General features: G+C 44.8%; 1 protein-coding gene across 2 annotated transcripts in view; it reads left to right on the forward strand.

Moving 5' to 3' along the window:
• LOC112266722 (glutamate receptor ionotropic, kainate 4-like) overlaps window positions 1–14,704 on the forward strand; it is a 393,963-nt gene extending 379,259 nt beyond the window's left edge. For both annotated transcript variants that reach the window (XM_024444450.2, XM_024444451.2), the window contains 7 exons: window positions 1,059–1,168; window positions 2,088–2,261; window positions 2,993–3,158; window positions 3,926–4,151; window positions 4,824–4,952; window positions 7,458–7,576; window positions 11,348–14,704. In XM_024444450.2, the coding sequence (XP_024300218.1) occupies window positions 1,059–1,168; window positions 2,088–2,261; window positions 2,993–3,158; window positions 3,926–4,151; window positions 4,824–4,952; window positions 7,458–7,576; window positions 11,348–11,749 (1,326 nt within the window). In that variant the 3' untranslated portion in view covers window positions 11,750–14,704. The remainder of the gene's footprint in view (window positions 1–1,058; window positions 1,169–2,087; window positions 2,262–2,992; window positions 3,159–3,925; window positions 4,152–4,823; window positions 4,953–7,457; window positions 7,577–11,347) is intronic.
• The last annotated feature ends 325 nt before the right edge of the window (window positions 14,705–15,029 follow it).

Raw genomic sequence — 15,029 nt, forward strand, 5'->3', positions numbered from 1 at the left:
ACGGAGGTGGTTTTACAATGCCTCGGCGTTAACTCAGTGGGCTAAGACAGTCTTGTCTTAGGGGACCCGGGTTTGAACCTGGCGGTCACATCCTCGAAGAAGATTCACACACACTACCCTTTCTCGTTTCAAGACTCTCTCTGACACTATAATGGCCTCTGACCAGTTTGAGTACCATTACAGAGTCCCTTATCAGAGAATACATTGATGCTGGCACCATAAATGGATCATTTTCAGAAGGCAGGCCACCATCAGCTGGTAGCATTAGGCTCTTCAGACAGTCCTAATTCTCCCTACTGTAATTAGAAATCTCCAGCTCCACTCCTATGTTGCTCAATTACACTAATATGGGAGTGATTACAGACACATTAATGAATATCCGGCCTCATCCAGGCCTAATTACGCATTAATTCATCATTTAGAATGATGGGGGGGCATTTGTATTGGATGCATGTTGTATGGCTTATTATCAAGGGATTGTCGTTTTGGTGAATTGATGATGCATGTTGCATATCAAATGTGGCCTCACTGTGTTAAGAATATGTCATAAGAATAGGCCTACTCTTACAATAAGCTGTTTGATCACTTATAGTTAATCCGATAACCTACATAGCTGTGCTGTTGCCCCTAAAAACACCAGGTCCTTCCTTACAGTTCTTGTCTTTGATGGACTGGACTGCTTTGAGTTTCTCCATCTCCATTGAAGATAATGTAATTGCCCCTAGCTACTGCGCTGGCCTTCTGCGGTCAATTTCAACCATGCATTTTCCCACAGCTCTATTTCAGACATAATTGGTTTCATTTTGTGGACAATGTCCATCGGTGCCAGATAATTAAGCAGTATGAATTAGCTCTATACAAAACTCAGGCTGATAAATCTCCCAGTAGTAAATCTAGACCTGAGGCATATAGCTCCATGTCTCGGAGTCTCAGTCCGAGAAAACACAGGAACCCTTGGTCATACAGATGTATTGGTTTAGGGCGTATCTGTGTATATGTAATGCAGCTAACCACCTCTCTCTCTCTCTCTCTCTCGTGTGTGTGTGCACGTGTTGTAGGGGCGCAGACCTGGCTACTTCTCCTTCCTAGACCCTTTCTCCCCTGGGGTGTGGCTCTTCATGCTGCTAGCCTACCTGGCAGTCAGCTGTGTGCTCTTTCTGGTTGCCAGGTGCGTCCTCCAACTCATCTCAGCTCCACATTGACATCTGCTGGTGCTTTGGAGGAACTGACGTGTCGTATACAGTACAACTCTGCACTATGTGTTGCGTCCCAATCGTCTCTCCTTTCTCCCGAGTTGTGCACTTGTTCATGGATTTGAAAGGAAATGACTGGTATATGGGAATTCCCTATAGCCCATGGAGTAGTGAACAAGTGCACACTTCAGGAGGAAGGAGAGATTATTTGGTAGTAGGCAGCAACCCCTTGATGTCATAATGTATGTACCGGTATGTATTTATTGTGTAAATAAGTAATTTCATTTCTGTGAAAAAAAGAGTGTGGGGGGGACACCATTCTCAAGTTGATGGAAGTGGAACCATTTTGATTACATGTTGATGTCATGTGACTGTACCTGAAAGAAACATTTGGTACATTTAAAAAGCAACAATACAAGAAAACAACCTCCCACTGAAAAGTGACAGCGACAACAGCTGTAATGAGACATTCTGAGAGGAGGGGTTGCCAAAGGTCAATTATTCTTTACTCATTTGTATGTTGAAGGGGGCTAAATACAGTGTTACCCTTGTACCGCTCTGCATTATGTTTTCCCCTTGAAGATTTGCCTGTGGTCGAAGCATGCTTTAAATTAATTACAGGTTTTTAGACCTTGGATCATCCTACAAACACAGTAATATACCGGAAGCTGTCATGGCAGCTCAATGGTCTGCTCACAGCAGACTGCAGCATGTGTATGGGAGTGTATACCAGCTGCCCCAGGGGGACTGAAAACCACGTTACACCCCCTCATGGGATTCAAGATTACTTTGTACTTCGCTGACTGTTTCACTTGTTGTTTCCCCCCCTCTAATTTCTCTCACTGTGTGCCTGCGTTCATGTCTGTGTGTCTGTGTGTCTGCGTGTCTGTTTAGACTCACCCCCTACGAGTGGTACAACCCCCACCCCTGCTTGAAGGGGCGCTGTAACCTCCTCATCAACCAATACTCTCTGGGCAACAGTTTCTGGTTCCCCGTGGGGGGGTTCATGCAGCAGGGGTCCACCATCGCCCCCCGCGCCCTCTCCACGCGCTGCGTCAGTGGAGTATGGTGAGTACAATAAAAAATGATTCTCACTTTGTCCTTCCCAGCACAGTTCCAGCAACTATGGTGGATGTATTACCAAGGTACCGCTCGGTTTGGCGCAGTAGTGTGGAAAAGGGTAATAGTGTACTCACTCAGTCACACTTAGACACTTGTATGCATACTGCATATGTATCCGTCCTGAAGCTTCCACACTACCTTGCAGACCTGAACCGTACTTGTAGCCCGTGGCCTTGACCTCTCTACTGCTGTTTCAGGGATATCAAAGTAACATTTTGATCATATAATTTGTGTGCCGCTGCTCCAATTAGCCTGCCATCTTGGCCCTGGGTATTTCCTATTCAGGTCACGTGGTCATGGAAAACGCAGAGTCTGATACTATACCTGATACCGTGCCGCCGAGGTAGTCTGTGTGTGAGTCTATACCTGGTAAGCTATAAAAACAAAGAGTAGCACACTGTATATGTATAACCTCACATTCATTTATTGGGTAAGAAAACACCAACGTTTCAGCGTCACAGTGCCATCTTCAGGGTGACAGAAGGCACATTATACCTGGTAGACACTGGGGTAGTCTGTGTGAGTCTATACCTGATACTGTACCTCTGAGGTTGTCTGTGTGAGTCTCTAGCTGATACTCTACCTCTGAGGTAGTCTGTGTGAGTCTATAGCTGATACTCTACCTCTGAGGTGGTCCCAGTCGGTACGTCTGACTGCTGCTCCCGCTGTCCCTCCAGGTGGGCGTTCACCCTGATCATCATCTCGTCCTACACGGCCAACCTGGCTGCCTTCCTCACTGTCCAGAGGATGGAGGTGCCCATTGAGTCAGTGGACGACCTGGCTGACCAGACGGCCATCGAGTACGGCACCATGCACGGGGGCTCCACCATGACCTTCTTCCAGGTGAAGGGCACACACACATGGACACGCACACACATACCACACACACGGCCCCCTCCACCATAATAGATGACCTGTCACTGATCTTATCTTAGACCCTGTCACCTCACTGTCTGTCCCCCTCTCCATCTCCACTGACCATGACTTATCTGTTTCCTGTCTGATTGTCAATATCCTCTTCCCCCTGAAGGAAAGCTCAGTGCTGCACCTGGAGAGATAGGCAGTGTGGGTCAGCTGCTGACTTTCCCTGTCTGTCTATGTAGTTGGCCACAAAGCAGGGTTTCACCTGTCAAAGAGAAAGAGAGAGGGGGAGAGAAAGACAGAGAGAGACGGAGAAAGACAGAGAGAGGGACCAAGAGAGAAAGACAGAGACAAAGACAGAAAGAGAGAGAATCAGAGAGAGAGGGAGCTCCTCTCCCTCCTTTAGATTCCTATGAGGCCTCTTCTGTGCTCCAGAGCTCAAAGCATGCCCTCAGCCCTCAGATCAGACCATATTGGGCTCCCGAGTGGCACAGCAGTCTAAGGTACTGCATCTCAGTGCAAGAGGTGTCACTATAGTACCTGGTTTGAATCCAGGCTGTATCACATCCGGCTGTGATTGGGAGTCCCATAACGGCGGAGCACAATTGGCCCAGCGATTTGGCTGGAGTAGGCCGTCATTGTAAATAAGTGACTATTTAGCCGACTTGCCTAGTTAAATAAAGGTTAAATAAAGAATTGAACAATTGAAATCTGACCGTGCTTCTATGACATGTCCCCCTATATCATAGAACTCGCGCTACCAGACGTACCAGCGCATGTGGAATTTCATGCACTCCAAGCAGCCCAGTGTGTTTGTGAAGAGCACGGAGGAGGGCATTGCCCGCGTGGTCAACTCCAACTATGCCTACCTGCTAGAGAGCACCATGAACGAGTACTACCGGCAGCGCAACTGTAACCTCACCCAGATAGGAGGTTTGCTGGACACCAAGGGCTATGGCATCGGCATGCCAGTGGGTAAGTGGTGGGAAGGGGATGGAGGGGTGGGTGGGCAGGAGGAGAGAGTATCAATTGTAACCTCACCTGGATAGGCCTGTTGGATACATCGGCATTGCAGTGGGTAAGAGAAGAGACATAATTTACACGACGCTAACTGTAGCGGGCATCTTTTTGCCAAATGTATGGGTTTTCTCTGTTCGCTGTCCTTACTGCAGTGTTTATGAAAAGGAAATACTGTCACTACCTCGGTTTCAAAGTCCATGAAAAGTGGAGCAAACTGGAATGAGTGAAATTATTTAAAGCCACTCTTGGTATGGACTGGAGTTTGCTTGAATAATCTATATTTCATTGTTCAAAGTCAAACCAACAAATGCGTTGGTCTTTGTCCTTGAAAAGTGTTACCCAAACCGGTCCTTGGAAACCCCTAGCCTTACCACTTACCAGTATTTATTCAATTTGAGAAACACTGCCTCAGAATACAGTGTGGGATATGCAAATCATAGGTCATAGGAAGGTTACGTTTACGCACTCACATATATAGACTAGCACTTCTTGTAAACTGCACTCATCATAATGCATAAAAACACATGCTACAGGAAACATTCCAGGAATTGAAATATATGTTCACTCATTGACGAGATGGTCTTTGCAGGGCTGTGACCCTCTGTGCATTCGGCTGTTCCTCCTCAGGGTCAGTGTACCGGGATGAGTTTGACCTTGCCATCCTCAAGCTGCAAGAAGACAACCGTCTAGAGATCTTGAAGAGGAAATGGTGGGATGGTGGCAAGTGTCCAAAGGAGGAGGATCACCGTGCCAAAGGTGCCTTTACCCCTCCATCTTTCATTCTCTCTCTAGCCATCCATCCTTCCCCCTTGTCCTCCCCCTTTCATCTTACTCACCCTATTTAGACTGGTTAAGTGTCAGGGTCACTGTGATGCTGACTGTGATGTGTGGGCGTGTGTGCGTGCGTGCTTAAATCCCAGCCCCTCATGGCACGCATGGACAGACTCGGGTGTAGGTGCAAGGTGGTGGCGCTGATATTTGGCAGTCACGTACACAGGATTGCAGTGCGTGGCCTCCAGATTGTGGGCCTGACAAAAACTAGGGCACAGCAATTGGCTAGGTACTGCTTTGTTTCAGCTGTCGTGGGCAGCCTCACTGTCTGGAGGAGGTGCTTTCTGTACCCTTGAGTGCCATACATACAGGGACCTTTGAAATGTTTGGATCCATTTTTTGTCAATTTGATTGGATTCAAATAAAGTGTGTATGTGTGTGTGGGGGCATGGGCATGTGTGTGTATATACAGTGCATTTGGGAAAGTATTCAAGAGCCCTTGACTTTTTCCACATTTTGTTACGTTACAGCCTTATTCTTAAATAGATTAAATTGTTTTTTCCCCGCTCAATCTACACACAATAGCCCATAATGACAAAGCAAAACAAAAAAAAATGAAATATCACATTTACATACAATACCAGTCAAAATTTTGGACACACCTACCCATTTAAGGATTTTTCTTTATTTTTACTTTTTTTCTAAATTTCAGAATAATAGTGAAGACATCAAAACTATGAAATAACAAATATGGAATCATGTAGTAACCAAAAAAGTGTTAAACAAATCAAAATAGATTTTAGATGTTAGATTCCTCAAAGTAGCCACCATTTGCCTTGATGACAGCTTTGTACACTCTTGGCATTCTCTCAACCAGCTTCACCTGGAGTGCTTTTCCAACAGTCTCGAAGGAGTTCCCACATATGCTGAGCACTTGTTGGCTGCTTTTCCTTCACTCTGCTGTCCAACTCATCCCAAACCATCTCAATTGGGTCGAGGTCAGGTGATTGTAGAGGCCAGGTCATCTGCTGCAGCACTCCATCACTCTTCTTCTTGGTCAAATAGGCCATACACAGCCTGGAGGTGTGTTGGGTTATTGTTCTGTTGAAAAACAAATGATAGCCTTTCAAAGCGCAAACCAGATTGGATGGCGTATCACTGCAGAATGCTGTGGTAGCCATGCTGGTTAAGTGAATTGAAATAAATCACCCCCACACCATCACTCCTCCTCCATGCTTCATGGTGGGAACCACACATGTGGAGATCATTCGTTCACCTACTCTGCGTCTCACAAAGACATGGAGGTTGGAACCAAAAATCTTAAAATTGGACTCATCTGACCAAAGGACAGATTTCCACCGGTCTAATGTCCATTGCTCATGTTTATTGGCATAAGCAAGTCTCTTCTTATTATTGGTGTCCTTAATTGAAATAAGTTCCAGATGTCTACCTCATGAAGCTGGTTGAGAGAATGCCAAGAGTGTGCAAAGCTGTCATCAAGGCAAAGGGTGGCTACTTTGAATAATTTGATTAGATTAACACTTTTGCATTTATACATGATTCCATATGTGTTGTTTCATAGTTTTGATGTCTTCACTAATTATTTTACAATGTAGAAAATAGTAAAATAAAGAAAAACCCTTGAATGAGTAGTAAACTTTTGTCTGATACTGTAAGTATGCAGGCCCTTTACTCAGTACTTTGTTGAAGCACCTTTGGCAGCGATTACAGCCTCGAGTCTTCTTAGGTATGACGGTCCAAGCTTGGCAAACCTGTATTTGGGGAGTTTCTCCCAATCTCTGCAGATTCTCTCAAGCTCTGTCAGGTTTGATGGGGAGCATTGCTGCACATCTGGGCCTGATTGGTGGAGTGCTGCAGAGATGGCTGTCCTTCTGGAAGGTTCTCCCATCTCCACAGAGGAACTGTGATACTCTGTCAGAGTGACCATTGGGTTCTTGGTTACCTCCCTGACCAAGCCCATTCTCCCCCGATTGCTCAGTTTGTCCGAGCAGCCAGCTCTAGGAAGAGTCTTGGTGGTTCCAAACTTCTTCCATTTAGGAATGATTAAGGCCACTGTGTTGTTAGGGACCTACAATGCTGCAGACATGTTTTGGTACCCCTTCCCAGATCTGTGCCTCGACATAATCCTGTCTCGGAGCTCTACGGACAATTCCTTTGACCTCATGACTTGGTTTTTGCTCTGACATGCACTGTCAATTGTGGGAACTTATATAGACAGGTGTGATGCCTTTCCAAATAATGTCCAATCAATTGAATTTACCACAGGTGGACTCCAAGTTGTAGAAAAATCTCAAGGATGATCAATGGAACCAGAATGCACCAGAGCTCAGTTTCGGGTCTCATAGCAAAGGGACTGAATACTTATCTAAATAAGGTATTTCTGGGTTTTTATTTTTTTGAATCTCTTTCCCTCTCTCTCTTTCTTTCTTTCTCTCTGTCTCTCTCCCTCCCTCTCTCCCTCCCTCCCAGGACTAGGCATGGAAAACATAGGCGGTATCTTCGTGGTGCTGGTGTGCGGTCTCCTGGTGGCCATCTTCATGGCGGTGCTGGAGTTTATGTGGTTTCTGCGGCAGACGCCCGGAACAGAGGTGAGAGAGGGCTATTTTACCTGCATCTGCTTTGTCTCCCTCTCCCCGCCCTGATGCGCTCTTCTCCCAGACCCAGCTCAACTCCAGAAGCAGCAAGCCCCACGAGCCCCACTATGCTGCCTCCCACAGGGTGAAGCACATAGCTTCCTATCCCTGCCAGCCCCTTGCCAAGTGTGCGCCATTCCTTTTATTTGCCTCTGAGACCTCTGCCAAAGATAATACCTCACATACACTATCTATCTGCATGCCTTTATGTAGTAGACCTCAGCTGTCTCCACTGGTAGTGAATGTGACTGTAAATGCTGTGCTTTTGTTCTTGAACAACCTCAAATCAGCCCGCTTTGAATTCATTTTTGAACGAGACGTAGTTTCATGGTTTGGAAATGATTTAATTTCAGTTTCTGCTGTATTTTTCTGTGATGTTTTTCTTTACGAAATATGACTGTTTTCAATTGTTCCCGATACAACACTGTGATATAAAAAAGATATATCTAAATAAACCAGCCTGTGTACAGAAAAGCCCATGCCACCTGACTTATTTTTTGGGGGGACTAGGAAACAATCAAATTAGTGTGTGTGCGCACAAGCTATCTATCTAAGTGCGTATCTGGAATGGCTTGTTTGATTTTTGTCAGTTATAATGGCATGGCTCATAGCCCACGCAATGCCTCTGTAAGCTTGTTCCCTTCTATTACATTGCACAAAGGGAGATGCCATGGCCAACACAGTTAGAAAGATGTACTGTGTGGATTATCATGTCTGTTCTCCTTGCCCTGTCTTCGTCTATTCCACACTGTCACTGTGTGATATCATTGGGAGAGGAAGACAGAGAAGAGACGGGCAAACCAGCACACACATTTAACGCAATAAGGGAAATGCAGGGCAGGGATTTGTCTTATGTTACGAGGATGAGAATGGCAAAATGTATAATGTAACCAGTATTTCACAATAATTTCATATTATATATAAGAATGCGAAAGGAAAACACTACATTACCAAAAGTATGTGGACACCTGCTCGTCGAACATCTCTTTCCAAAATCGTGGGCATTAATATGGAGTTGGTCCCCACTTTGCTGCTATAACAGCCACCACTCTTCTGGGAAGGCTTTCCACTAGATGTTGGAACATTGCTGCAGGGACTTTCTTTCATTCAACTAAGGGGCATAGCCCAACGTATGAAAAGCAGGCCCAGACCATTATTCCTCCTCCACCAAACTTTACAGTCAGCATTATGCATTGGGTCAGGTAGCCATCTCCTGGCATCCGCCAAACCCAGATTTGTCCGTCAGACTGCCAGATGGTGAAGAGTGATTCATGACTTCGTAGAACGCATTTCCACTGCTTCAGAATCCAATGGTGGTGAGCTTTACACTACTCCAGCCGACACTTGGCATTGCACATGGTGATCTTAGTCTTGCGTGCGGCTGCTCAGCCATGGAAGCCTATTTCATGAAGCTCCTGACGAACTGTTATTGTGCTGACTGTGCTTCCAGAGGCAATTTGGAACTCGGTCGTGAGTGTTGCAACCAAGGACAGACGATTCTTACACACTACTTTCACTCGGCGGTCCCGTTCTGTGAGCTTGTGTGGCCTACCACTTCGCGGCTGGGCCGTTGTTGCTCCTAGATGTTTCCACTTAACAATAACAGCATTTACAGTTGACAGGGGTAGCTCTAGCAGGGCATACATTTGACGAACTGACTTGGAAAGGTGGCATCCTATGACAGTGCCACGTTAAAAGTCACTGAGCGCTTCAGTAAGGCCATTCTACTGCCAATGTTTGTCTATGGAGATTGCATGTCTGTGGCTGAAATTGCTAAATCCACTCATTTGAATGTGTGTCCACATACTTTTGAATATACAGTGGCTTGCGAAAGTATTCACCCCCTTGGCATTTTTCTTATTTTGTTGCCTTACAACCTGGAATTAAATTTGATTTTTGGGGGGGTTGTATCATTTGATGTACACAACATGCCTACCACTTTGAAGATGCAAAATATTTTTTCTTGTGAAACAAACAACAAATAAGACAAAAAAACTGAACTTGAGCGTGCATAACTATTCACTCCCCAAAAGTCAATACTTTGTAGAGCCACATTTTGCAGCAATTACATCTGCAAGTTTCTTGGGGTATGTCTCTATAAGCTTGGAACATCTAGCCATTGGGATTTTTGCAGATTCTTAAAGGCAAATCTGCTCCAGCTCCTTCAAGTTGGATGGGTTCCACTGGTGTACAGCAATATTTCAGTCATACCACAGATACTCAATTGGATTGAGGTCTGGGCTTTGACTAGGCCATTCCAAGACATTTAAATGTTTCCCCTTAAACCACTCGAGTGTTGCTTTAGCAGTATGCTTAGGGTCATTGTCCTGCTAGAAGGTGAACCTCCATCCCAGTCTCAAATCTCTGGAAGACTGAAACAGGTTTCCCTCAAGGATTTACCTGTATTTAATGCCATCCATCATTCCTTCAATTCTGACCGGTGTCTAAGTCGCTGCCAATGAAAAAACATCCCCACAGCATGATGCTGCCACCACCATGCTTAACTGTGGGGATGGTGTTCTCGGGGTGATGAGAGGTGTTGGGTTTGTGTCAGAAATAGCAATTTCCTTGATGGCCAAAAAGCTACATTTTTGTCTCATCTGACCAGAGTACCTTCTTCCATATGTTTGGGGAGTCTCCCACATGCCTTTTGGCGAACACCAAACATGTTTGCTTATTTTTTTCTTTAATTAAGCAATGGCTTTTCTCTGGCCACTCATCCGTAAAACCCAGCTCTGTGTAGTGTACGGCTTAAAGTGGTCCTATGGACAGATACTCCAATCTCCCCTGTGGATACTCCAAGATACTCCAATCTCCCCGGCGGCCCTCTTGGCAGGTTTGTTGTGGTGCCATATACTTTTAATTTTTTAATAATGGATTTAATGGTGCTCCGTGGGATGTTCAAAGTTTTTGATATTTTTTTATAACCCAACCCTGATCTTTGTCCCTGACCTGTTTGGAGAACTCCTTTATATTCATGGTGCCGCTTGCTTGGTGGTGCCCCTTGCTTAGTGGTGTTGCAGACTCTGGGGCCTTTCAGAACAGGTGTATATTTTCGGAGATCATGTGACAGATTGCACACAGGTGGACTTAATTTAGCTAATTGTGTGACTTCCGAAGGTAATTGGTTGCACCAGATCTTATTTAGGGGCTTCATAGCAAAAGGGGCTGAATACATATGCACCCACCACTTCTCCGTTTTTTAAATTTTTTTATTTCACTTCACCAATTTGGACTATTTTGTGTAATCCAAATAAAAATCCATTTAAATTACAGGTTGTAATGCATCAAAATAGGAAAAACGCTAAGGGGGATGAATAATTTTGCAATGTCAGTATTTAACCATCAAGTACCATATAGAATGTTGTACAGTTGTCTATTTTTCCTTGAAACCCCTAGGTTGTTGTGATATTTTCCCAACAAACTTAATCTTAAGCTCTTTTTGTTAGATATTGTCAGACTAAAATGCCCAGTACATCCCACTCTATCCTATTTGTGTAGCTGTTGTCTGTCCTACATGGTGTCTGTCAGTCGGAGGACCACTTTGGAAACAAGCATTTTAATTCATGCTTTCAAGTGATATCGTCTGGGTCCACATTGTACATTTTGTTGTATTATGTCTATTACCCAAATAACTTTTTTTTTTAAATTCAGCTTGCCCGTCAGTCTCTGATCTTGCAGTGTGTCAGTGAGATCTCCCGGCCTCTCTCCCTGTGTGTGTTGCAGCTGTCGGTGTGTGAGGAGATGCTACGGGAGCTCCAGGGGATCGTCCTGTGCCGGGACAGCCTACAGCTGAGGCGTCGGCGGGGGACGACCATGCTCCGTCCTCGCCCCCTACCCCTGGAGGAGCGCCGGGCGCGGGCTGCTGCTGTCAGCTTGAGCAATGGCAAGCTGTGTGGCGCTGCCGCCGGCCTGCCCCTCTCCGAGCCCTTCTCCCACAGACTGGCGCAGGAGGCAGCTCTGGTGGCGCGGGGCTGCAGCCACATCCGCATCTGCCCTGAGTGCCGGCGCTTCCAGGGGCTGCGCGGCGTGCGTCCCGGGGGCGGCCCCAGCCACGGGGCCTCGCCGACTCACAGCGAGGAGAGCATAGAGTGGGAGAAAACGACCAACAGTAGCGAACCCGAATAACAAGGAAGCACCCCCTTGACCTAGACAACCCCTTTACCTACCTAGACCACCACACACCCACTGTACTACTGTACCCAGTAGGCACCCCTCCACAGGGGCAACAGGGAGCATCATGGGAACGTCATGTGGTAGGAGCTGCTTTGGTCCTGGTGCGTTTGATGTTGGAGGACAGCGGCTGGGGCGATGGCTTTGGCTGTGGATATTTTAAGCACGTCCCCCGTGGAAGGGATCTTTGAGCTCTGCAATGATGCCCTGGGCTTAGAGATGGAACTGCCATTGGACATATCCATAGAGACTACCAGAGGAAGTCCGTGAGAGGGGACACAACCTCTCTGTATGGGCTGTCTGTCTCGAAGGCCCCATGCCCTGTCTAGGATGTGAAGGACACAGGTTATGGGGCATTTGTACTATGCAGTATTTTCTGTCACTCATTGTGCTAATTGTTGATCTGTTTTTAAATTATTTCTCCTTTTGTTGTGTTCTTGACATTGATCATATTGTTACCATTCTATTGTTCTCTGAGACGATACGATTTTTTCTTTTCCTGAGTGTGTACATTATTGCCTTTTCAGAGCTACAAACAGAGAACACATAGAAAAATACTTCCAATGCAGCATCATTCTTTGAATACTTATTTTTGTGTGTGAAAGTGCCAAAAAAAGAAGCTGATCTTGAACGATGGGCATCACGGCCTTGAGACGACAAAGAGAACCGAAGATAAAAACAAACATAATGACTTGTTTTATAATAGTGATTATATTCTATACAAAAATATGTTTTAGATGTATTTCTGAAAGACAGCAATGCATGTCAGCAAGTGTGATGCTGATGATTGGAGGGGAGAATGAGTTTCCCGTTCAAACAATTTGCCCAGAGACACAAAGAACCCCAATGTAATCAGAAATAGTCATCATTCATTCCCTTTGCTCATGTGTGGGACCTGTCTCTTGATATTGCCCCCAGATCACGGGTCATTAACACTAGATACCACAACATACCACATTTTGAGTTTCTTCCCATTGCCCACTGTGGTATACAGTCTCATATGAATCCCATATACTGTAAGTGATTGATATGGGTTCACTATTCCCAATTTGTGCTCTCTATTCCATCTGTTCAACACTCTCTCGTCTTCGTGCTGCACTATTGCCTTGACATGACCCAGACCCACTCTCTGCGGCGTGCACCATACACTCATGCACGCGCACAGGAATGCACACACTCACACATGCAGGCACAAAGGCATGTGCGCGCACACACACACAGACACTACATACACAGTACACACAGGCAATGCAGATAGTCACACTGCAGAGCTAGTCATACTGAGATGGTGGCATTGGGGAAGAATTCAACACATTCCAGAACCAATTAAAACTGAATGCTCCCGTAAATGTTTTTACAGGAATTTTACTTTGATTTTTAAAGACTCCACCCAAAATGAAACATTGTCTTACGCTTTCATATGTATGAGGGGTTTGAAGACTTTTATGTGACATTTTTTCCTGGATCACCATCTGTTTTGTAAATTCTGCAATATGCATTGCAAAAAATTATATGGAGCCTAAATTAATGGGAATAATTGGGTATAGGCCTACTGATTTCCCAATGCTTACAAACTTCAATTTTGGGGTAAGCTGTCCCTCTAACCATCAACAGAGACCCTCATTGCAAGATCTGAGTCGTATTAATTAGGCACCAAACTGAACAAAAAGGGGTGAAACGGGGAGGGCCTACTTGAACTTGTCCAATCAGAAACTTAGCAAAAATAAAATGGAAGTGTTTTCCATCACATGCCCTAATGAATACGACCCTAGTAATGAAATCAAGGCCAGATTTGATTTGTGGAGCAAAGCTGTTCTTTCTCCGTGTGTTCATTCAAGTTGATTTATTCAGTGTACCATATCGCAAATTCATCGATGTAGCATATAATGTTATTCATTTCCTGGATGTTTTATAAGTTGCTGGTGGTGTCCTTGAGATTTGCTGTTTTGGCTGTGCTTTTCTACTAAATGGACTAAAATGAGTGGGCGACAGTGAACAACTATGGCCTGTCTGTCAACATTAGGCTTTGATGGATCCGTCTCCTTGACAATGCCCAAGGGGTGTGCCACTCATATGTCAAGAGTGCCTGAAACCAGGCCATCTTGACAAAGTATTTGATTGGAGGCATCCAGGTATGTTAGGTTCATTTGTATTTGTCACATCCAATCTAAAATCTGGATGGACTCTTTCAGCATTTGAATTGAATCCACTATTTAGTTGATATCATTCATCTCTAAAATTGCTTTTCAAGGCAGCGTCAGTCAAACATTCCCCATAGTATATGCGTTCTCCTGCCTTAGTGTACGCGGCTGAAAAACCTAGGCCGTACATTTTTACAATTATGATAATGAAACGGATAAGCAGATCGCTTAGGTTGGGTCAATGAGGATCTGAGACTGGAGAAAGAACTGTTGTCTATTTTCATAATGCCTTCATCTATATCTCTTGAGCCAGCAGGCCACAAGTGCAAAAGATCTCTTTAGAACAGTGGTATTCAAACTTTTTCAGCGGGGAATCCATTTTTTCCGCCAGAATGTCTGGGGACCTTGTTTTTTTCCCAGAGAATTTCTCGCGACCCAACCTCAAATCTAATGACACAACCTTAAAATCTGTACATTTAAATTTTTACATCAATAAATAACCTTCAATTCATTGCACTTTCATCTCTTATTAAAAAAAATAAAAGAAACCAATAAACACATTTACTGAATAAAATTATATTTTCGAATTATCTTTCTCAAAAACATTTCTATATTGTTCCATACAATAATCTGTACACTAAATTGTTTGTTCCTAAAAAAAATCTACATGCTGATTGAGTGTACAAAACATTAGGAACACCTGCTCTTTCCATGACAGACTGACCAGGTGAATCCAGGTGAAATCTATGATCCCTTATTGATGTCACTTGTTAAATCCACTTCAATCAGTGTGGATGAAGGGGAGGAGACAGGTTAAAGAAGGTTTTTTAAGCCTTGAGACAATTGAGACATGGATTATGTATGTGTGACCTTCAGAGGGTTAATGGGCAAGACAAAAGATTTAAGTGCCTTTGAATGGGGTATGGTAGTAGGTGCCAGGCGCACCGTTCAGTGTTTTAAGAACTGCAACGCTGCTGGGTTTTTCATGCTCAACAGTTTTCCGTGTGTAGCTAGAATGGTCCACCATTAAAAGGACATCCAGCCAACTTGACACAACTGTGGGAAGCATTGGAGTTAACATAGGCCAGCATCCC

This window comes from Oncorhynchus tshawytscha, linkage group LG14 (assembly GCF_018296145.1).
Source record: "Oncorhynchus tshawytscha isolate Ot180627B linkage group LG14, Otsh_v2.0, whole genome shotgun sequence".
In the NCBI taxonomy this organism is placed as follows: Eukaryota; Metazoa; Chordata; class Actinopteri; order Salmoniformes; family Salmonidae; genus Oncorhynchus; species Oncorhynchus tshawytscha.